At 39.0% G+C, this 22,714-nt stretch overlaps 1 protein-coding gene across 1 annotated transcript; it reads right to left on the bottom strand.

The window, feature by feature from the left end:
* Positions 1-12,856: 12,856 nt before the first annotated feature.
* Positions 12,857-16,746, bottom strand: LOC131307840 (uncharacterized). Its single transcript, XM_058334553.1, has 2 exons — positions 16,038-16,746; positions 12,857-13,507 (listed from the first exon to the last, which is right to left on the bottom strand). The coding sequence occupies exons 1-2, from the start codon at positions 16,547-16,549 to the stop codon at positions 13,324-13,326; spliced, it is 696 nt and encodes a 231-aa protein (XP_058190536.1). The 5' UTR covers positions 16,550-16,746; the 3' UTR covers positions 12,857-13,323.
* Positions 16,747-22,714: the final 5,968 nt, after the last annotated feature.

Below are 22,714 nucleotides of genomic sequence, written 5' to 3'. Positions count from 1 at the left end.
TTTGAAAGTGGTTTGGTGGTTTCTCTCAAGAACACTCAAGAACATAAGAAAACTAGAACTTTGAAAGCAAGAACTTATGGAATTTCTAGAGAGAGAAGTTGCTAGGTGAAGGTGTGAGTTGAATGAGAAGTATGGGGTGCTATTTATAGGCAAAACTTTTGGCTCTTCCCCTCTCTCTATGGCCGGCCCTCTCTCTCTCCAAATCCTCCATGGATTTGTTCCATTAAGTTGTCAAACCACATCACATGTCATGCCATGCTTTGTCCAAACATATCTTAGGCAAAATCTTAGGTGTAAGGCTATGAAATCAAATAAGATCATTAGGCTTTTTAGGTGAATCTAGGTAATGAAAACCTAGGTCTAGTTTGTAGTCAAATCTTAGGCTAATAAAGGCTAGGGTTATGGCCCATCATAGGTTGTCATTAGGCAAAATAGACTTGGGTCTAATGTGGTAGCTTACAAGGCTAGTTTAGTCCTTGGATTGGACTATGGGAGATTTGTTGGAAAGGAGGAGACATTGGTACAAGATTCTTTGGTTAAACAATTGAAAGATGTACAAAGGAGGACAAGTGGGTTAAGATTTGGCTAGGAAAAGAGATCACCAAAGATTTGAAGTACTTTGGAAGACTAATGTCAAAGTACACATCAAATCTTTCTTCTTCTTCCTTCCTCTTTCCTTCTCTCTCTCTCCCTCTCCCTCTTTCTCTCTCTCGCCCTCTCTCCTCTCTCTCTCTCTCACGGCTCTCTCCTCTCTCTCTCCTCTCTTGTACTAGCTATGTATATATATATATATATATATATATATATGTATGTATTAACATGCAAGAATACAAATAAACTATAGGTACTTTTTGTACTAAAGATCAAAGGAGTTTAAAAGGCTAAGATTTTCTTAATAAACAAATAAATGGGTACAAGTGTACTAAGGCAAATTACATCATCCAAGTACTTATATACATATATACATATGTACAAATATATACTAGGGCTAAAAGGGTCAAGATTCTCCCAATAAACAATTAAAAGGTACAAGTACTTTAATTAATATAATAATGTACTTTTGTACTTCCAGGAATCTTAACAAAATATTATTTTAAGGGGATAAGTACTTAGTTGGAAGATGAACCTATTACCCAATGGATAATAAAATCCCTAACGGTTATTATCCAAAGGATAATAAGGTACGAGTACTTTTAAATACTAAACTAAGTTTTTGAAAAAGACTACATGTCCTTTTTGAAAATACACATGTGATATATATATATATATATATATATATATATATATCCAATTGTAGATGTTATGCCAGTCATACCTGTGCTTTTTTTTCTCTTAGCCTTTGTTTGGCAAGCTGCCGTGAGTTTTCGATGATATCTTTAATACTATCCTAGAAAATTCATGATTGATTCCATAAATTCTTACAATTAAGAAGGTCAGATAAGTATTACAAGATGAACCCTCAATTCAAAGATTGAAACTCTTGGCTTGGTTGGATAGACGCAAAAAATCAGAATCACCCCATTTCCCTATTCTGACCCGCTTTCTTTTCCAGTGAAAGACAATAATTATATATATATATATATATGTACTTACCAAATAAAATAAAGAAAAGGCTTTTGTCCAATGGGTAAAGATTACCCTAACGGTTATTGTCCAATGGTCCATAGTTACTAGGGTACTTTTATTAGTAAATTAATTGAAAAGTACTTTTCAAAATAATTATAAATGTCAATCATAGTACTTTGTTTAAATCTTTCAAAATCCTTTTAATATAAAGAAATGGGTTTCTTTTATCCAATGGATAATAATTCCCCTAACATTTATCGTCCAATGGATAAAGAATAAAACTAAAACAATAAAAGAAAACAATTAAACCATTACTGGTCTAGGGTTCAAAAGGTTCAAAATGTTCAAGATGGGCAAAACGGTCCATCTATGGTTAGGGATAAGTAACTAGGTGACTTCCTAGTTTGGTTACTCCATCAAGCCGGTTAGAAGCTAACTAGGCTTGCTAAGTAGGGCTTAAAGTTCAAAAAACGATTCTCGAGGGGCTAAAGTGTAATTAGGGTTTCTAGTCGAGGAATACAGTGATACGAACTACTAGGAATCAAATAAGAAAATCATCGAGAAATTAAGAAATTTCGAATAACAACGAGATTTTTATTGAATGAAAAATCGGAGTTTGTTACACCAAAAATCTAACTACGATGAAAACAAGAAATCCTATAGCCACTCAAGAGAAAATAAGTAATTTAAATAAAATTCAAATATTTAACGAAAAATTTTATTGACCAAAATTGAGGGGCGTTACAAAAGTGCCTTTATTTGTAGTCTAAAAGTGCAAATTTGCAATCTAAATTTTCTTTGGCGTTGGTGTTCATTTAACAAATTTGTAGTCTAAAAGTGCAAATTTACAGTCTAAAACGTAGATTAAGTTACGGGTTGCCGAAAAACTACCTCAACATGCGAATTAAGGCTCGGGTTAGAGTATATGGGGGCCGCAGATCACTGTGGTGCTTATGGAATCTCAAGGCGGTGTCCGGCGGGACTCCGCGGTGGCTGGTCAGAGCCGCATGGAGCTCGGTTGTGATGATTGTGAGCACGGCAGTGATGATCCGATGGTGCTTGGCGGTGCTGATAAGGTTCGTGGATGGTGGTGAGGAGGTGGTGGGCTCGGTGATCGGTGGTGCAAGGTGGTGATGAGTGGTGATGAGGAGGTGCGTTATAGTGGCGTTGAGGACGGCGTCGGTGGGGAGGGAGTGGAGAAAGAGAGAGAGAAATAAGTGAGAGGAGGAGAGTTGTGGTGGCCATGGTGGAGGAGGAGAGAGATTCGATGGTAGTGGCTGTGAAGTAATAATTGCAGGGATAACATTTAAACTTAAAAGAAAGGGCAATTTTGTCCAATCAAAAAGTGAAGCTGGACCCGAGGCTTTAACAAAAAGAATGGGCTGGACTAGAGGTGTTTTGGAAATATGAGGTGGACTGGGCATGTTATAAAACCCTAAAATGGACCTTACAACAATTTTTTATATATTCAATATGAATATTGAATTGGCCCTATTGAATGGGGTATTCAATGAGAATGTTCCTCCTCGATTATATAAAGGAGTTCGGTTCCTTTATTTCAAGACACCGAAAATCATCTAGAGATTCTCTACTACTTGTTCTGCAATACAATTGTTCTTTTCGAGTGAGAGAAAGTATAGACACAAATTGGTTCGACAGACAATTTACGGCAGTACTCCGGCGGCTGAGTGGAAACCGAGTCAACCTTGGAATAATGATATGTTGTTGGCACCTCTTCTAGGAAAGCGGCACCATGTTTGTCTGTCTGTCCAGTCCAACGTTTGCAAAAAAGGAGAACATTGTGTGAATCTTGTGATTGGCGTGCATATCAAGAACTCTTTCTCTATGCACATAATAAAGGAGACAGGAGTAGTCCATCATGGGAAAACCGTTAAATTGCACGGCCCAAGGGCCCAAAGCCTAAAGCAGTAGACCAGTTAGAATCAGCCTTTAGACCAAGTAGACCATTTTTCTATTTTTTGAACAACAAGTAGACTAATTCTAATCAGGCTAAAGCTTCACCAAAAGGCCTTGTTTACAAAACTATACCCACACCAAAACGAACAAAATCATCAAATTGATCGATACCCCTCGGTCATGTACCAATACTTAGGTGCTGGGAGGTTCTGGATTCGAGTTGATGGAACAACGTCGATACCCCTCGTAGTAATCTAAATTAACTAACCTACTAATATTATATCTTCTAGAGAAAAAAAAATCCCCTCTTGCCCACCCAAAAAAATTTGAAAAAGAAATTCCCCTTACCACTTCCTATGAGCAGGGCCTTTCACTATTTCCTACTCGTCCACTGGTGTTGCTTGATAATATGAGAGGAGAAACAAGAACTAAGCTTTTCCTTGTTATCTTCAAGAGAAAAAGACTTATTTGGAGGCAGGGAGCTTAATCTGTTACATTTATGAGGATGTGTTCAAAAAAAGTCAAAGAAACTTAAAAGGGATTGAGACAAAAGAAGTAAATGAGGGATTACTCGGCCACAATCCAATCGGCCAGAAGATGGTTGATCGAGAACAAGTTCGCAGATGATCGACAAGATGGTGTCCCCGAGAAGAGACCGAGGACCAGTTGTCAGACCGGCATAGAAATGAAGGGCTGAGGATGTGACATTGACCCCTCATACCAAATCCAAGCTGAGAAGAGTACCTTGGCATCCAATGTTTCCGACAGTAGCCCAGAGAAAGATGATACCACCACTCAGTCCAACAAGGCAAAGGACATCACGAATGTGAAAAATAGAGAATGAGCTGTTGGAAATTGACTAGAATTCGTAAATTGACTAGGATTCCTATTCCTATTCGGTTTAGGTTTATTTAGTGCTTTCCTATAAATAGACACCTTGGGGGTTCTTAGGATAATGGTTCTTTTGTACAATGGCTTAGATATTATGATTTTATTCATCTCTTAGGGTTCCACCAAGGGTTCGTGTCTCCTTTTGGCTTCCACTAGAGATTTGTCCCTAAATATCTGTTTGGTGCTTTATTGAGAATTATGGGTATAGCCGGCTCTTTGTTTTCTCTCCCCATTTATAGTGCATCCTCTTGATTTTTTTCCCGTGGAGTATGTTCTTGCTTTGTTCTTGAGCGAAACCACATATATCTTTGTGTTCTTATTTATTGCTTGTTGATTTGTTATATTCTCAATTTCGTTTTTAGCACAACAAATTGGTATCAGAGCACCGGGTTTTTAATCCGAGGCTTTCGTTTTCCGATGTGCAATTGGTGATCATTTCAATGGCAACTCGTTTCGAAATTGCGAAGTTCAATGGGCAGAGTACTACCTTCAGTTTATGGCATATTAAGATGAAGGCTTTACTTGTTTAACAAGGATTACACAAGACTTTATTGGAAAAATCAAAGAAGCCTGCTGATATGCAAGATAGTGTGTTTGAGGATCTCAATACGAAGGCACTCAGTTTAATTTAGTTGTGTTTAGCCGATGATGTGCTTCGCGAGGTCGAAGAGGAGGATACGACTACCGGTATTTGGTTGAAGTTGGAAAGCAATGACGAAATCTCTTACTAACCGGTTGTTTTTGAAGCAGCGCCTTTATATGTTTCGTATGAGGGAAGGTACGCATGTAAAAGACCATCTAGATGAGTTAAATCGAATTATTATGAATTTAAAAAATATTGATGTTGTGATTAATGATGAAGATCAGGCCCTTATTGTTTTGTGTTCTTTTCCTGCATCTTATGAACACTTTGTTACTACCTTAGTATGGGAGGGACACGATTTCCATGGAGGACGTTAAGTCTAGTTTGTATTCGAAAGAATTGAGGAAAAAAGTATCCGATGATGGTGGTGATTTTGATGCTCAGGGTTTAATGGTGCAAGGAAGAACTTCTGAGAGAGATAATGGCAGTAGAGGGGTTTCTAGCTCTCGTTTCACAAATCAGGAAGTAAAGTATTTTTACTGCAGGAAATACAGGTACATGGTGAAAAATTGTCCTAGGCTGAAAAAAAAAGGACAAGTTTGAAGAGAAAGGTGTTGTTGATATTGTTGAAGATGATTCCGATGATTCACTTTTTGCTCTTTCTGTAAATGTTGGTGATGTTTGTTCAAATACCGAATGAATTCTGGATTCTAGATGTTCTTACCACATGTGTCCGAAAAAAGATTGGTTCGATACTTATGAATTGGTCAGCTGTGGTACAGTTCTTAGGGGGAATAACATGCCTTGTAGAATTGTTGGGATTGGAACAATTAAAGTTAGAATATATGATGGGTTTGTGAGGACGTTGTTTGGTGTTCGACATGTACCAGATTTGAAGAGGAATCTTATCTCTTTGGGTTGGAAGCATACTGCTGAAGGTGGAGTCTTGAGGGTTTCGAAGGGTGCTCGTGTTTTGATGAAAGGTCGAAAATCGAATAACCTCTATGTGCTTGATGGTAGTACGATTGTGGGTACTACATCTTTGGGTTCTTCATCGGTGAATTCGAGGTTGACTCAGTGTTGGGTTTTTAACTCCGTGATGGAGTCGGTAATTAACTCCGTGGGGAGTTTGAGCAGATCTTCGTGTGTATCCGGGAGGGATGCGTTGGGTGAGAGGTGTCCGTTGGAAGATGCAAGCTCAATTTGGAGGCATGTGCGACTGGGATTCCTGAGTCGTGTGTACAAGGTCAAGCAGGTGTGGTTGAGCCTTGCTCGTTTGTGCCGTTGGTGATTGCCCCGTGGGGGGCTTTTGGGAGAGATGAGCGATTGAATGAGAGGATTGCATATAGTGTTGAGTTCGATGGAATTCAAGTCAATGTGGAGATTTGTTGAAAATTGATTAGAATTCTTAAATTGACTAGGATTCCTATTCCTATTTGGTTTAGGTTTACTTAGTGTTTTCCTATAAATAGAGACTTTGGGGGTTCTTAGGGTTATGATTTTTTTGTTCAAGGGCTTAGATATTAGGGTTTTATTCATCTCTTAGGGTTTCACCAAGGGTTTGTGTCTCCCTTTTAGATTCCACCACAGATTTTTCCCTAAATATTTGTTTGGTGCTTCATTGAGAGTTACGGATATAATCGGCTCTTTGTTTCTCTTCCCGTTTATAGTGAATCATCTTGTTTTTTTCCCGTAAAGTACGTTCTTATTTTATACTCAAGCAGAACCACGTATATTTTTGTGTTCACCCTAGTAGGAGTAGTTACCAATCAAAACGGTGTGTACCTCCGAAATGATCACTTTTAAGACACATTAACCAATCAAGGTTCATGCCCATGTCCCGAGCCACATACACGCAAAGATCTAATGATGCCCTTGACTATTGTTAACAAAGAGGTAACGAGCCTGAGGGTGGTTAGCCCGTTCCGTTTTTTTCTAAATCATCTTTTTTTAAAAATAAGATAATTTTAAATTTAAATATAATGAAAATAAGAAATAATTTTATAAATTTTTTTCACCGTTTAAAAGATCTCAATGAGATCTATCAAATAGGATCCATATTGGTAGGAAATTTATTTACGTAAATATATAATTTTTGAACTTGAAATTATCTTCTTTTTAAAAATTTTTTTTTTCCGAAACTGAAACGGGAATCTAGATAGACACTCTCTATAAGCGATAATGTGCCTCTTTTCCACTTTTTTCTCTTTACTACAAGTGTTCTCGAACAGGTGAGTCTCATCTAGAGCTTTGCCTTGAGAAGAAACTGATTTGACAATCAAAGTGCATCCCGGTCAATCCCACTGGCCAGAGAGTTGCTAACAGTGCATTGGCTCGCAAAGAGAGGAACAATTATTGGAGAACTGCGTCTTCTAAACCGGCAATGAAGAAATATATTCCATCATCAGTGAAGGTGTAAAAATCTGCCTCCATAACTACTTGCTAATGAATTTAATCTCTTCTTGGCATGTTTGCTCCACTTTGTATGCATTCGATATGAAAAGCATTCAAAGCAGCCAAGAAACGTCTTTCCAACATATTGCTTCAGATTTTTTTACTCTTTTTATTGAGTCGAATGATTAACCTAAAAAAATTATGTAGGTGGATAAATTCAAGTAGTGCTTTGAACAGCACTGGAATGCAGCGGCTCCACGTGCCTCTTGAACGTAACCCTAATTCGTCAGAGAAACCCTTATCCTGCAAAACAGACAAGGAGTGAGCGCACCTTTGCCTCTCGTGGCAAAGGCCCTCTGATGCCTTTGTTAGTATTTCGTACTAATGATCAAACCCTAATTATCAGTAGGAAAGCAATAAGATTGCAGTGTATTGCGTACCTTTTACCTCTAGGCTTGCTCTGTTTATATAGACATTCGGATGCTTGGTGCCCAAGCATCCCTATTGCCATAGGATTCCCAACTCGTATAGGAAACCCAGGATATCAAGGATTCTCGTTTCCTTTATCAATTTATGGAAAAGAGTCCTTTCAGGATTCTTTTCCATTACTGACCGAACATCCCATTCTCATTGGGTATCTTTCTCAGACCCTATATTCTCGGGATCTTATTCCTTAACAGAATACCACTGTTTCTGGACTCTTCCGGAATGTTCCCTCTATTTCATCATCTGACAGGACCTCTTTCCTTGTTCGGCCGTCTCATAGCCGAACAAATGGTCTGGACCAGTTACTTCACATGTAACTGGTCCTAAGGAAACAATTTGGACCATATCCTTTCTAAGGAGCTCTCCTTCTGTTCGGCTTTTCTCTTGCCGAACAATGTATCTGAACAGTGGCATCACATGTCACTTTCCTTGTATCTGGTCCAATAACGTCTCATGTTATTGTACCGAGAATCGTACAACCTCTCTGGACCATTGACTTCTCATATCAGTGGTCCACAGTGCGTTGACCCTTTGTTGACCGTGCTCGGGCTCATTTTGCACCTGTTCGGGAATACCTCCCTACAATTGCTCCCCAGCTTTGCTCGTTTATATTTTACTCAGATGACGAGTAAAGCTTTTAACCGAACAAATTCACTTTGTTTCTGCACCCTATTTCACATATTGGTGCAATGTTTCATCACTTTGCTTAAGAAAAAATCATCTTTTCTTGTGGCCGTCACAGGCTTTTAGCCCTAACCTTTACACGCGTCGATCATCGTATTGCGTTTCATTAAATACGAACAGACGTGTTTATGGGAAAACGGAACGCTCAAACGGCGTCTGGGATGACGTTTCACGTACGCCACCCACTTTTGGGGTATTTTTGGGTTTTCGTCCCATTTTCAAAAATCTCAATCTCTCTCTTAGACTTCCTCAGCAGAAAGAGGCGATTTCAAGGTTTACCCGCCATTGAAGCTCTGTTCATCATTTCAAGACCTCCTCCTTTCTGCTTTTAGGGATTCAATCGACTATTTTTCGTAAGTCATCATTCCTCTCCTTACTGCTCTTTTTCTCTTGGTAGATTGTTCACAATCTTTCGTTAGGGTTTCATCGTCCCCTTTCTTTATACTTCAAAGAACCCCAAAAGGTTTTCTGGTAATGGGGAGATTTCGTAGACATTGTAATACTCCTCAAACCATGGCTAGTTTTAGATCTCGATATGGGATTCCTGACAACGTAGCTACCGTTTTGGCTCCTGAGGATGCCATTCGTGAAAGCTTCGATTTTGACACCCTTCATATTCCAGTAGTAGCCGTCGTTGAAGGCGGAGTTAGGTTTCCCCTAGCCCCTCTGCTCCGCCAAGTCTTAGCGTATTACAGGCTTTCGCCAATGCAGGTTTCTGCTAATTTCTTCAGGGTAGTTATGGGCATAAATACCTTAAACCAAATGTTAGGGACTTCGCTAGGCCTGTATGATATTCACCATCTATACAGTATTTCCAGAACTGGGGATGCCCTTACTTATTATCTAAAAAGTAGGGATTCTAGAAAAAAGCTAGTCCTTGAACTCCCTGACTCTGCTCGAGGGGATGATGATGACTTTCTGATCGTTACGGGCAACTTCGAACCCAGAGATGAGGACGACCAAGTGATTGGTTTTCATGCCCCTCACATATTCGGGAGCCCACGTTAGTGCTTTTCCCTAATTTCATATGTGTTGTCCTTTTTCATAGGGAGAGCTTTTTCGTGCTTCTAATTACTTGTGCTTTGTTTCAGCATCAAATATCAACCGTGGTTATAACATCATAACCCCACAAGTTCACGTAGCTGATATCAGACGAGTACTTGCATTCAACGGCGAAGGGACATACCTTGCAGGCCGAGCAAGAGCAGCTCAAGTGCTTCTCAGCTACAAAGCTTCATACGGTGGGTTTATTGATCGGCGAACCCGAGCAGCTGATACCCCTGCAATAGCTGGCCCTTCAAGACCAGTTCCCGAACAAGAAGAAAGGCGTTCTCGGACACCTCCGATCTCTGACGAACCAATCCCTCTTGCTGAGGAAGCTTCCAGTTCGACATCCAACTCGTCTTCCAGCGGCCGTACCTTCTCAACTTCAGAGATGAACCGGCCGATTGACTTGGGCAGCCTCCTCACCATTCCTGGTCGAGGTCGTGGTCGGGGCCAAAGTGTTCAAGGTCGTGGTCGTCGCCCTCAAACTCAAACAGATGCTCCCCTAGGATTTTCCCTTGAAGAGATTGAAGCCCTTCACCGTGAGAAACGTCAACGAGTGGAGGAAACTCAAGAAAGACCCCCTACATCCTCCTCATCACCTGCTCCCCTCTGGGCTCCTCCATTCTCACACGGGAACCGAGCTATCACTGCTCGGGACAGTGTTGAGTCAGAAGGCACTGCCCTTGCCTTGTCTCAAGCTTTTCTGCTGCCAGGAGATATGCAGAAGGAGGTGGCGAGCTCGCCTGACAACCTTCTAAACTCATTCATGTCTCACAATGCCAAGGTAAAATTTCACTTTTGTAAACCATAGTATACCATAGCGTTTGTTTAACTGTTTTGAACGTTTCCAGGTGATGCAAAAAATGGTGGCCATGGCTCAAAAACTCAGCCAATCTGAGCCCCAACGTGCCAAACTGGTCGGTGAGAACAACAAGCTTCAACGCACCATCATCAGGCTTGAGAGAGAAAGAAACCAAGCCTTGGGAGTGGCTGATGGTTTAAAGGGACAACTGAAGGGGACTGAGGACAGCCTAAATCAGACGCTGAAGGAACTCGAGGCGAGTCAGAATGAAACCAAAGCTACATTTGAGAAGGGATACAACGAAGGGATCAAGGTGGCCACGGAAAGTTACACAAGCCAAATGCCTGGGATACAAGACCAAGTCTGGGTGGCTTCTTGGACAGCTTGCCTTGCCAAAGCTGAGATTCCAGAATCATCTCCTCTCTGGACCAATATTGAACTACCCAGTGCTGCCAGTCAAGAGGAGGATATTGCAGAAGAGATGAATGATGAGCAGGTGGTGAACGTGTCTGCTGAGCAACCTGTTTCTGAAGTGGAGCCTCAGATTGATATGACCAATCCTGGCCAAAAGGAAGTCAGTGATGGTCAACGTGGAGAGGAAATTTCCACTGATGATGTGATTGCACCAGTAGCTCCTGTAATTGCTCCTTCTTCTGTGCAAGATCTCACTGAAGATGAATGAGCTCTGCCTTTCTTTATATCTGTGTTTTGAATGATTCCTGTCAAGATACTTGTTCCACATATTTCTATCATGGATGTTTTGTGAAAAGTTTAAGTATTTCGTACTTATGTAAGTTGTTTCGTACTTTAAATCGGCTAAAGTGTCACGTACTTTATGCATATATTCGTATGCTTTCCAAGTTTGTGCATATTTTTGTATGCTGTGGACTGTTTGTGCATATATTCGTATGCTTGTATGCATGTATTCGTATGCAATGTTAAGTTTCTTGTACTTGGATATTTCGTGGTCTTTAAATTCCACACAAGTGTTCTCACATTTTAAGTTCCACACAAGTGTTTTCACACTTTAAGTTTCACGTACCTTGGAACATCATACAAGTATTTCGTACTTGCGTTCTGTTTAAGTATCACGTACTGAAATGGATGTCCAGAGTCTTCCGGATGTTCTCTGATTCTTTCTAGTTCTCTGATTTCATGTTCTCATTTTTTGATTAAATGAGCATATTCCTCAATTTCTTGTCTCTTTTTGTCAAGAACGTCTTCGCTACGGTATACACTTCTGGAGTGTGCAATCGATTCATCCCCTTGATGGGATTTAGTCCTTCTCGTGGACTTCGATGCCGTCTCTCCATCTCTATTCCTGGAGTTGCCGTGGGTAGTAAGGGGCTGGCCCTTACTCGTGGTCCTTTTGTGTCCTCCTTCGGGCTTTCTCGGAGCCCCGGGTGGTGACTTATTCCCTCCTCCAACTAACACATCCTTTGGGTTGTGTGGCGTTGCTGGCTCTACTTCCACCATGGTCGTATTTCAAAGGGAACTCTTTCGATTCCCACAGACGGCGCCAATTGTAGGTGGATAAATTCAAGTAGTGCTTTGAACAGCACTGGAATGCAGCGGCTCCACGTGCCTCTTGAACGTAACCCTAATTCGTCAGAGAAACCCTTATCCTGCAAAACAGACAAGGAGTGAGCGCACCTTTGCCTCTCGTGGCAAAGGCCCTCCGATGCCTTTGTTAGTATTTCGTACTAATGATCAAACCCTAATTATCAGTAGGAAAGCAATAAGATTGCAGTGTATTGCGTACCTTTTACCTCTAGGCTTGCTCTGTTTATATAGACATTCGGATGCTTGGTGCCCAAGCATCCCTATTGCCATAGGATTCCCAACTCGTATAGGAAACCCAGGATATCAAGGATTCTCGTTTCCTTTATCAATTTATGGAAAAGAGTCCTTTCAGGATTCTTTTCCATTACTGACCGAACATCCCATTCTCATTGGGTATCTTTCTCAGACCCTATATTCTCGGGATCTTATTCCTTAACGGAATACCACTGTTTCTGGACTCTTCCGGAATGTTCCCTCTATTTCATCATCTGACAGGACCTCTTTCCTTGTTCGGCCGTCTCATAGCCGAACAAATGGTCTGGACCAGTTACTTCACATGTAACTGGTCCTAAGGAAACAATTTGGACCATATCCTTTCTAAGGAGCTCTCCTTCTGTTCGGCTTTTCTCTTGCCGAACAATGTATCTGAACAGTGGCATCACATGTCACTTTCCTTGTATCTGGTCCAATAACGTCTCATGTTATTGTACCGAGAATCGTACAACCTTTCTGGACCATTGACTTCTCATATCAGTGGTCCACAGTGCGTTGACCCTTTGTTGACCGTGCTCGGGCTCATTTTGCACCTGTTCGGGAATACCTCCCTACAAATTATATGAATTGAACACAAATTCAGAAAATACAAACAAAAATACCAAAAAACATATTTAGGCCGAATGGATCCCAATATCAAACAAACTCAGGTCCACCACATATTTACTGTTGATTGGATAGCCGTCCAGATCTCTGTTTCAAGACAATATTGAAGTAAAATAGTCACAAGCAAGCCTGCGGGCATATGTTTCTGATAAAAAAAAATAGTCACAAGCAAGCCAATCAAGTGATGTAGTCAAGTTTTGTGACTGCTTGGCAGATAGGTCTTCCAGTTTGATCTAGCGGGTTCCATATTGAGCTTTATGTTTAAACTTTAGGATCCATTTCCAACTTTTTCTTGGAAGATATCGGGAAGAAATTGGAATGTGATGTATCAGAAACAATGAAGTCCTTCCACTATTACAAAACTGTCACCGAAAATAGGGGCATATGCATGTATATCTAGTGAGGTTATTTAGGCGCCATTGTAACAGAGTTAAACCTGTTCCAATTACGATGATGATTACACTATGATATCTTTCAACGGAACAATGCAGCATGTGGGTGAGCTAGTGCCCTAACTCCGGATAAGCATCGAATTGCACCCTTTGCTGACAGTGGTCAAGTCATTCTTGTTCTTGTGATCAGAAGCGTATGCCACTTGATCCAGCGTCCCCTCTCTATAAACAAACACACTATCATCTTCTTCCATACGACGCCACAACTTGCTCCTGTCATGTACTTTGTGGAGTGGCATCCCCCTGAAATGAGAGTGAAATAAAGCATGAAGTACATATAAAGCCCAAGACATCTGATATAATAGCAGCAAATCTAGCATATACATCCGAAAGTAGGGACCAGCTCACTTAATAACATTATTTAGCCTGAAACCACCCAAAATCATTTAGCTAATAACATTATTAGAAACAAGGATGTTAGCAATTGTGACTTTCTCTGCTCACTTAGTCCCTTTTCCTGTTCCAGGTTTAGGGGGTTTTCAACCACCAGGAACTGGACTTATGCTAATCAAACAACAGTATGAATTAGCTTCCAAGCTAAAATGCAAAATCCACCTAGTAATGGCGTTTTAGATCTTGGATCTCACATACACATCAAATAAAATTACTACTGAGTGGGGAGGCATAAAGACTTGCTAAATTATGGAGCCTTCAATTAGGATTGATTATAACAGGATACATAACAGTTCATCAAGTTCTAAAAAACACCAAGCATTCAAAATGTGCAAAAGGAAGCAGCCTCCCCACAGATGCTACACAAAAAATGGACTCGATAACATATTGGATGGATTCGATCAACTGTGTTTAAAGCACACACACGAGGACATAACTTTATATGAGACTGTTTCTCATCGTATATGTTACGTCAACATCTTTGTACCAATACACTTGCTGATGCTTGGCAGTCAAGAATCAATATAAAGAACACAGTAGCCACAGAAGGGATTGAAACAGATCATTTGGAATCAAGCCAGAAAAAGCTAACAAACACCATTGACATGAACGATCTTCTGGACTTAACACATAGCAGTCCTAGGGAAATTAATGGAGACTTAAACAAATCAATCAGTTTGACACCAGTCTCAAATAGAAAACGTTTGTATTGGGTTTAACATAATTAGTTATAAGCCGATGACTTTGGAACTGTCATGTTGGTAAAGATTATCCCATCATTCACGGAAATGGGGTACAAACTGTACAATGAAGTAGTAGATAGATTCATAATTATCCAGGCCACTCTTCTAAGTATTGACCACTCATATTGTATTTTAAAATGCCACAGATGAGAAAAGCCATAAAGAACATACAACACATATTGCAAGGGTCTCTCGTGGTCTCACTCTTTTAATACTCTTACACAGATGCCTTCAAAACAAGGATTAGCATGTCTACCGATAATCTAAAGTACAACTTAATTTTCTTATCATGTGAATGTTTAGAGAAAAAGAGAACAAAAAAAGCTCACCAAACACATTATCAATTAATACCGAAATGGCTCCTAATAACTTTATCTTATAGGAGATGTGGGAATCTCACTTTAGTTCTGTCATATTTATGTGACCATAACATCTATCAAGTATGCTTCTGTGCTACTTATTAACTGAAGCTAGAGCTACGTTAGTCTACCAAGGTCACGTAAAGCAATAGCTAGATTGTGCCACTGGATGTGGAGCTTCTATCAGACACTTGACGATATCAAATTTTAGAAGGATGAGTGAGTGGTTGTGGAGCAAGTATGAAAATGATCTCAATCTGTCTCGTGTGTATGGGGACATAATTGAGAAGCTGAACTGCATTGAGAATGCATATCAGAAACATGGCAAAAATAAAACACAAAAACGCATCGTAAATATTTGTAGACATCAAAGGAGAACAACCATAATCAGACTTAACCAAACAAAGAAAAAGAATGGAAATGCAATCTATGACAAAAAGTACCAATGATGTGTCCAAAAACAGGCTGTGCTTTTTTCCCAATAATGAATAATTGCAAGTTTGTGGCAATCCACTAGTTGAGTGCTACTTTTATAGGTATGTTACATCCTCCTATATGTATAGTCAATCTATAGCTAAAAGCCTAAAAGGCAGTAACTGATTTGAACTTTGCGCTTGTTTCGCCATCAATTTTTATCTCCTTGAATGTACTATTCCTGTTTTTCCATATTGGGTGACTTTTTCAAAACAATGTTTGCCAGTTCTTTTCTTTACTATAAAAGAAAATTTGCCACTGGATTGGATTTATCTCCTCTTATTGACAATCAATAAGCGGGGGGGGGGGGGGGGGGGGGGGGGGGGGGGTGGGGGAATGAAAATATGATCTTGGTTCTCAAAAATCAAGGAAAGAAAGGCTGTTTTTTGGAACAAAAGTAGTTAGGTACTGGAAATATGGGAAACTTAAGCTTGCCTGGCCTCCAAGTAAGCTAATAACAAATATAGTAGAAAACCATATAGTGTAGCCAACAAAGTGTAGGGCCAGAGTCAAAATAGCAGGAGTCTCAATCAATTGACCATACATACATGCATTCAGCCATCCATCCAATGAATCATTAACTGCAGAGATACTAATAATCAAATAAAGGAAAGAAGTGCTGTAGAGTAATTCGGCTATCCAGTATCAATAAATTTGCCTTTTTTGCGGCAAAAGAATATACTCCACTTTACTACTAGTACCAAATTGAAATAGTAGACGGTAGGTAGGTATATTAATTGCGTACAAGAGTTGAAAAGGAAGGAAGGAAGGAGGGGAAAACAAAACAAAAAAAAGGGAAGGTACCGAATGTGAAAGAGATCAGAGATGTCGGTCATGCGGAGGTAGAAGTTGAGGGCATCCAAGAAAGCGGTGTAGGTGTAGATGTGGAGGCCGTCGATCCTGGGGTAGGGAAGGCGGGGTCTTGGTGGTGGGCGTTGTTGTTCAGGAAAATCAGTAATGGAACGCCGCCACTCTCCTCCTCCTCGTGGAGAATAATAGGCAGAATAGGCATAGTCCCTCCAGACGGCTCCGGCTCCGTTGAGGGATGAGTCAATATAGGAGGGAAGGGGTACGAAGCCAAGAGAGGCCATGATAGGTTCAAGTTCTTCGTGAGTCATGAAGGGCTTGAAGGTACGAGTGTACCATAGACCCAATTTTCGCATACATTCCCTCATACAATCTTCCATAGGAGGAGCCGGAGACGGAGCCTTGTCCATCTCTGAGATTCTGTCTCTGAGGTCTCTCCTCATTCCTAATTGCTGCTTCTGCTTCGTATTTGTTTCTCCACTCATGGTAATTTTGTGTGCATCCATCATACACTAGTAATGCGTATACGTGCCAATAGGAGAACAAAAGGAGGAAGGAATCAAATAGTACTACTACTAAATGATGGATGGAGTGGTTGTAATGTTGGACAAGAAGTGTACAAACAAACAAGTTCCATCTCAGAGAGAGAGAGAGTGAGAGAGAGAGAGATGAATTTCGATCATGACAAGTTCTCAAATAGAGGGAGTCGAGGCCGGAGGGGAGTTTGTTTTGGAAAGGTTTCTTTGTTTGGTTTACATTTTAAAAAATTATTTTTGAGAGTTAGAATGATAATGAGTGGAAAAAAATAGAGAGAAAGATTTATTGAAAATTGTGTCGAGAGTTAAAAGTAACTCTCAAAATGTTAAACCAAACGGATATATTTGACGCTGGTGCAATTTATTACAATTGGGGGAAAAAAAGACTGTGCAAAGAGAGAAAACAAAAAAAAGAAAAGAAAAGAAAAAAGAAAGTAGTAGGAAATTCGCAAAGGCGGTGGAAAAGTCATAAACGTATTACATTTTATTGCTCTTTTCATGGAGGAAATTCATTCATTAATTGTTGTTGACAACCAATCAAATATGAAGTATACATGTACATTAGGCGGAGGCGGGGAAGTGAATCATACGATCAATGCTTTTTCCTTTTTTTTTTTGGTTTTGTTTTCTGAAGTTTAAACTTTTTACATTATAAAATACTCTCTCCGTCCCAATTTATTTGTGGGGGCTTAAATATTCATCTTCAGATCTCATTCCACGTAAATATTCATCCTGATCATTTTGAACGGTTATGTTTTCAACCTTTTAGATAGTGAATTACCTATCTTACCCTTATAATAAGATATCCATATGTGTGTGTGTATGTCCTTCCTAAATTAGTGGAATTTAACCATTTATTCATTTAATGGGATTCAACCATTTCCTAATTTATTGGGATTCAACCACAATAATTACGGAAGATAATTACAAAAGAAGATTTCAATATTTAAAAAATTCTTAATAACTAAATCTCACCGATTTAAATTCGAAAATCATATTTATTTTTTTCATATTGACCAAGTAATATCATGAAGCCTTTTGAAACATGGTGGAATCGACCGTGTTTTTCATGAATTATTTTTGCAAAATTATTATAAAAATATTTCGAAACGTAGACAATATTCAAACTGACCATGTTTTTCATGGTTAATTCTGCAAAAGAGGATTCCAAAATTTGAAACCAAATTCCATGAAAATCAAATTTTATAACATGATCACATATCTGTGAATTCACCATGAATAATCATGGCAAGTTTTTCATAATTTCACTGTCACAAACATTCTACGCATCCATTCAATCACACCATCTATTTTTATGACAAATTTTCCCAAAAATTAAATGAGTACTCATGAAATATTGAATTGAACCAAAACAATCATGACTCATGAAAAAAATAATTTGAGTTGAAAAATGCACCATGATCATAAAATACAACATGAATACATGAAGACAAAAATTACACTATTCAAAATACGGACACCATGAATGTGTACCAAATAAAAAAAAATACACCATGAATTCAAATTGTCAGAGAGAAGATTAAAAAATGAAATAGAAGCCCAAATCCAACCCCTTTTCCTACTATTTCTTAGGATACCTCTGTTGCAGTAGAGTTCACAATCTAAATGAATGTTAATAATTATGCATGAGCCACACGATTGTTCCAGATCAAAAAGAATGAAAAATCTCACTTCTTCGCCTTGATTTTTGAGGAAATGGCAGGCCGGTTCGCCTTATACTTGGCTCTCTTTACGTTCAATTAAGAAACGACATCAACAATGGCGTTCTTGGCCTGTCGGCGGCGGCGAGAGTGGTTTATGCTGAGAGGATGGACAACGAAGGCCGACGGGGAAATGGTGATGGAGGCCGACGAGGATGGGCGATGGAAACCGATGGGGGGAGTGGTTTATGCCGAGAGGATGGGCGATGGAGGCCGGCAGCGGGAGTGATTTATGCCAAGAGGATGGGGACGGAGGCCACCGAGAGTGGGTTGCCCTGGCCAATAGGATGGGCAATTGGGATGGTCGAGAGGATGATAATGATAAAGCTTTTTGTTTTTTTTTAATCCGATAATGGTAAGCTTAATCTCAGGGATTTCAAACGATTTGGGATGATAATGGTAAGCTTAATCTAAGGGATTTTGTTACATGCTGTATCCGAAAATAATGATGGAGGACCTTCAATTTATAATTTAGTCCCAAATTTCTATGCATATATATAGTATAAAGAAAACAAGTAAATAGTGCAAAAAGGGCATTTTTGGATTTATTTATATTTGGGGATGAAAACATAACCGTTCAAAATGACGAGGATGAATAGTTACGGTGCCCTTCGAAAAAGGATGGATATTTAAAAACTCTTTTATTTGTCCCTCTTTGAGATTCTAACTTTTCTAGGGAATATAATGATTATGCTTGAAAAACTTGGTTTTTTCAAAAATACCCCTTACTTTTTAGCATTAAATGAGAGAGTATATTTTTCCATGCGTAATACTTTTAAAAGAGAGGGGCATTAATGAAACTTACCTGAGTCAATTTCAAATTGGACAAACGACTTGGGACATTACAAATTCAAAAAAGGGGACAAATAAAATGGGACGGAGAGAGTATTACTAACTTAGACCAACGGCAAAACACGATTTTTATGCCATTGACATTTTTTTTTTTGTTAATCGGAGGACCAAACCAATTCATTAATATCTGTCATACGACATCTATAGATAATCTAATTATAGAGCAAGCAATACAACGACAACTGATAACAACTAAAACAAAACTTTCCTTCAAGGACCTTTGGCCATTTTTTTTTTTTATAGTACTCCACTCAATAAAATTCTCACTCCTTTCCAACACAAAATTCTCACTTCCGTTGTAAAGTTCTCGCAGGGGTGCATGCTTTGCGGAAGCTATGTATGGAAGTAGTTGTACTTTGCTGCAAATCTTAATGAAGGAGAAGGCCTTGAGAGGCTGACTCTATATGGAGACGTCTTCATATTTTAAATGTATTAGTCATAAGAGCTCAAATCTTGAGATACTGCATTATGCAAAAAAATATTGCGATTTCTTGATATATTATGCAGTAAAATATTGAGATTTCATAGTCACACAAGGATCATGATGCACAAAACTTACACAACATGTGAATGAACAGTTGACAGGACTCTCTCTTCTGAAACTTTGAACAAGTGTGAAGCTACAAGTTCCCTTAGCCTTTTGGTTTTAAAGCTACAAGTTTAGCCTTTCTAGCAAAATTGCGATGCCATAAATCAACACTACTCTCCAATCGGGGAGAAAAAATAAAGGCCTTTCTACCCTATTTGTGTGGATTAATGAGTACCCGTTGGACTTGGTCCGAAGATAATCAAGTTTCCTATTTGTCGGTTAGAGCAAAATACCTTGCAATCAGTTATAGCAAAGCCATAATAAAGATGGTAATTTCAGTTCATAAATGGGGAATTCACCCACAAAAGTCAAGAATTTTGACTATGAAAAATGAGCATGGAACATCCACAGTCCAATATAATTATTGAGATTATATTGAGGCTTGGACCAAAGCATTTTATTATCAAAATCCCAAGAAGAAGCACTCTTGGTCTTTTAAAATATGTCCAAAATCTGTTGGACAAAATGAATTTCCAAATTGGTTTATATCTTGGTGGAACAAATTTGGGCCACAACCGGATTATCTTCCACAAGATTTACAGGAGGAAATAGAGTCCTTCATGAAACTTCAGTCTCAATTATGGGGACCCAATATCCTAAAAGGAAAATTATTCCTTCAAGCTATGGCATGTTGCGGAATCCCATGGATCTGGAGATGGGATATTCAAGTTGCCAAAGACAATTTTGGTTTTCCAATTCTAGAACGATTCTACCAGCACAAATGGTGGAAAGGGCTCCAAATTGAGGAGCAGCTGTCAATAATAAAATTGAAGAATCAAGAGCTAGCCAAGCAGGTTCAGCAGAGGGAAAAACCCTCAATCAAGAATCCGTTTTTGGAAATCTCGGCTCGAATTAGGGCCAAAAATCCATCCCTGACAGATGAAGAAATTGTTATTAAAACAATGGATTATATGAAAGATCAATTTTTACAATCGGTAAATCAAGCTTCCGATGATGCATCCATGACATCAGCCACCAGTAATGAGGGTGATAATAATCCTTTTGCTTGTCTTGCTGGGGAATCCTAAGACCCCTATGAAGAAGATCAGCATGAGCCCACATTGGGAGACTGTTGGGACAGTATGGTGGAAATTGTTACCACCCAAACTCGAAAAGGAAAAGATAAGCGGGATCAATAATGGATGCTTAGCTTCAAATCAAAGGGTACTCAATAATAGAGTACAATTTAACTTTCGGTGAAAGACTCAATTATGGAGTGTTTTCAAAGTTACTCAATAATAGAGTAAGTTTTAGGTGGAAAGGTTGTGTATCAATTATTTCCACAGTTGTACAGTTGTATTGTAATTATTTCTTTTCCTGTAGAGTCCTCTATATAAAGGACGCGTTTGCTTTTGTTCAGGCAGGTTTTTGGTTTTGCCCTCTCTCTCTGTAAAAACCAAGCTCTCGGTCTCTCTCTCCCCCTTGTAATATTTGCAGTCTCTTTCCCTTAATAAAAAGGTTAGTTCTTTTCCGATCCTTTGTATTGTTTTCATTTCAGTACACATTTGGTATCAGAGCCATATGGCTTAATTTCAGGTGTTAGTGCAAACATAAGACATGATAACATGATGAAGCCTTTACTTCAAATAAAATGTTTTTGTAATCATTTTGTGAAAACTTAAATGTAAGAAAACATTCAAGGTAGTGGGACGTCACCCAAGTCGCGTTTGGATTTGTCCGGCCATGAGGACCCGAGAAGGGTGATTTGGCCTATTGCTCCGGTAAATCGTTGACAGACGTGCTATCAGGGATGTTCCCTTTCATTTAAAAAAAAAAAAAAAGAGGCTGGATTATGTTATAATGGAATATGTAAGCACTAACACACCCATCTCAACATGAGAAGGCTATTTCATTCTGATAATGAAAGAATTAAAAATTCTGAATTAATAGAATATGCTAATGTGCAAGAACAATTAAATCACTGGACAATTCCTCCGGTTCGTCATTCTGTTATATACAGACATGGAATGTTTGAATTAAAAAGTGGCATGGCAATTAAAACTGTTGAAAGAACAGAAAGCCTGGAATTGAATGATAAGATAATTAATCTTATGGATCGCACTGATCTACTTGCACACATGCAAAATTATAGGTATGTTCATATAGGTTTAGTGCAAATCGCCCTTAAACCTTTAACATTACTAGGAATGGACACCTGTTTACAAGTCACTTTGCATGATGGAAGGTGTAATAATTGGAGATCCTCAATTATTGGGGCAATTGAGACTAGCTTAAGTCATGGTCCTGTCTATTTTAATGCTTTCCCTGATTTATCTCTATCTCTTACTGATAGAAATTTAGGAGAAGCTTTCAATTGTAGAATCCAGACTAGAGGTTATGATTTCTTGCCTGGATCCGAAGTTATTGCTGTAATTTATAGAATTTATTACAAAGTTATGAATACTATGAATCCCAGGGTACGAATGATGCGCCCTACAGATAGAACTGTTTTAATAGAATCTAATATGTTGGCATCAAATGTTGCAACAAATAGGTTGATTAATTGGGAAGAAATTACCTTCCCTGATAGTTGGACTATGCCTAATGCGGTTCCTCCTAGACCCATTAGTAATACAATTGAACAAATAGTTCAAGATAATGATGGCACGATTTTCTTAAATTTTAGAAATTCTCAGGCCGGTAATTATGCGAGAAGTTTGAGTTCTCGAAATAATCAAACTCCATATAGAGTTAGCATACCAACTACTAGTCGACATTCGACATCAGAGATTCCAGAATCACACCATCCTGTGGAAGATGACAATTTGATTGGGATAAGATTGTCCCAAAACCAAATACCTCATGGAGTTTATACTCACCAAAATAACACAGTAGAATCACCTACTGCTAGTGAAATGGCGTTTAGTCTTAATAATGATAATAGGGGCTGAACTTAGGAAAGAAATTAATGCAGAATTTCAACTCCCAAAATATCAAGAGTTTAGGAGTTGGTATTTCAATAAATATAATTCTGGT

The sequence above is a fragment of the Rhododendron vialii genome, chromosome 11a (assembly GCF_030253575.1).
Source record: "Rhododendron vialii isolate Sample 1 chromosome 11a, ASM3025357v1".
NCBI lineage: Eukaryota > Viridiplantae > Streptophyta > Magnoliopsida > Ericales > Ericaceae > Rhododendron > Rhododendron vialii.
This window is presented reverse-complemented; position numbering and strand designations above follow the sequence as displayed.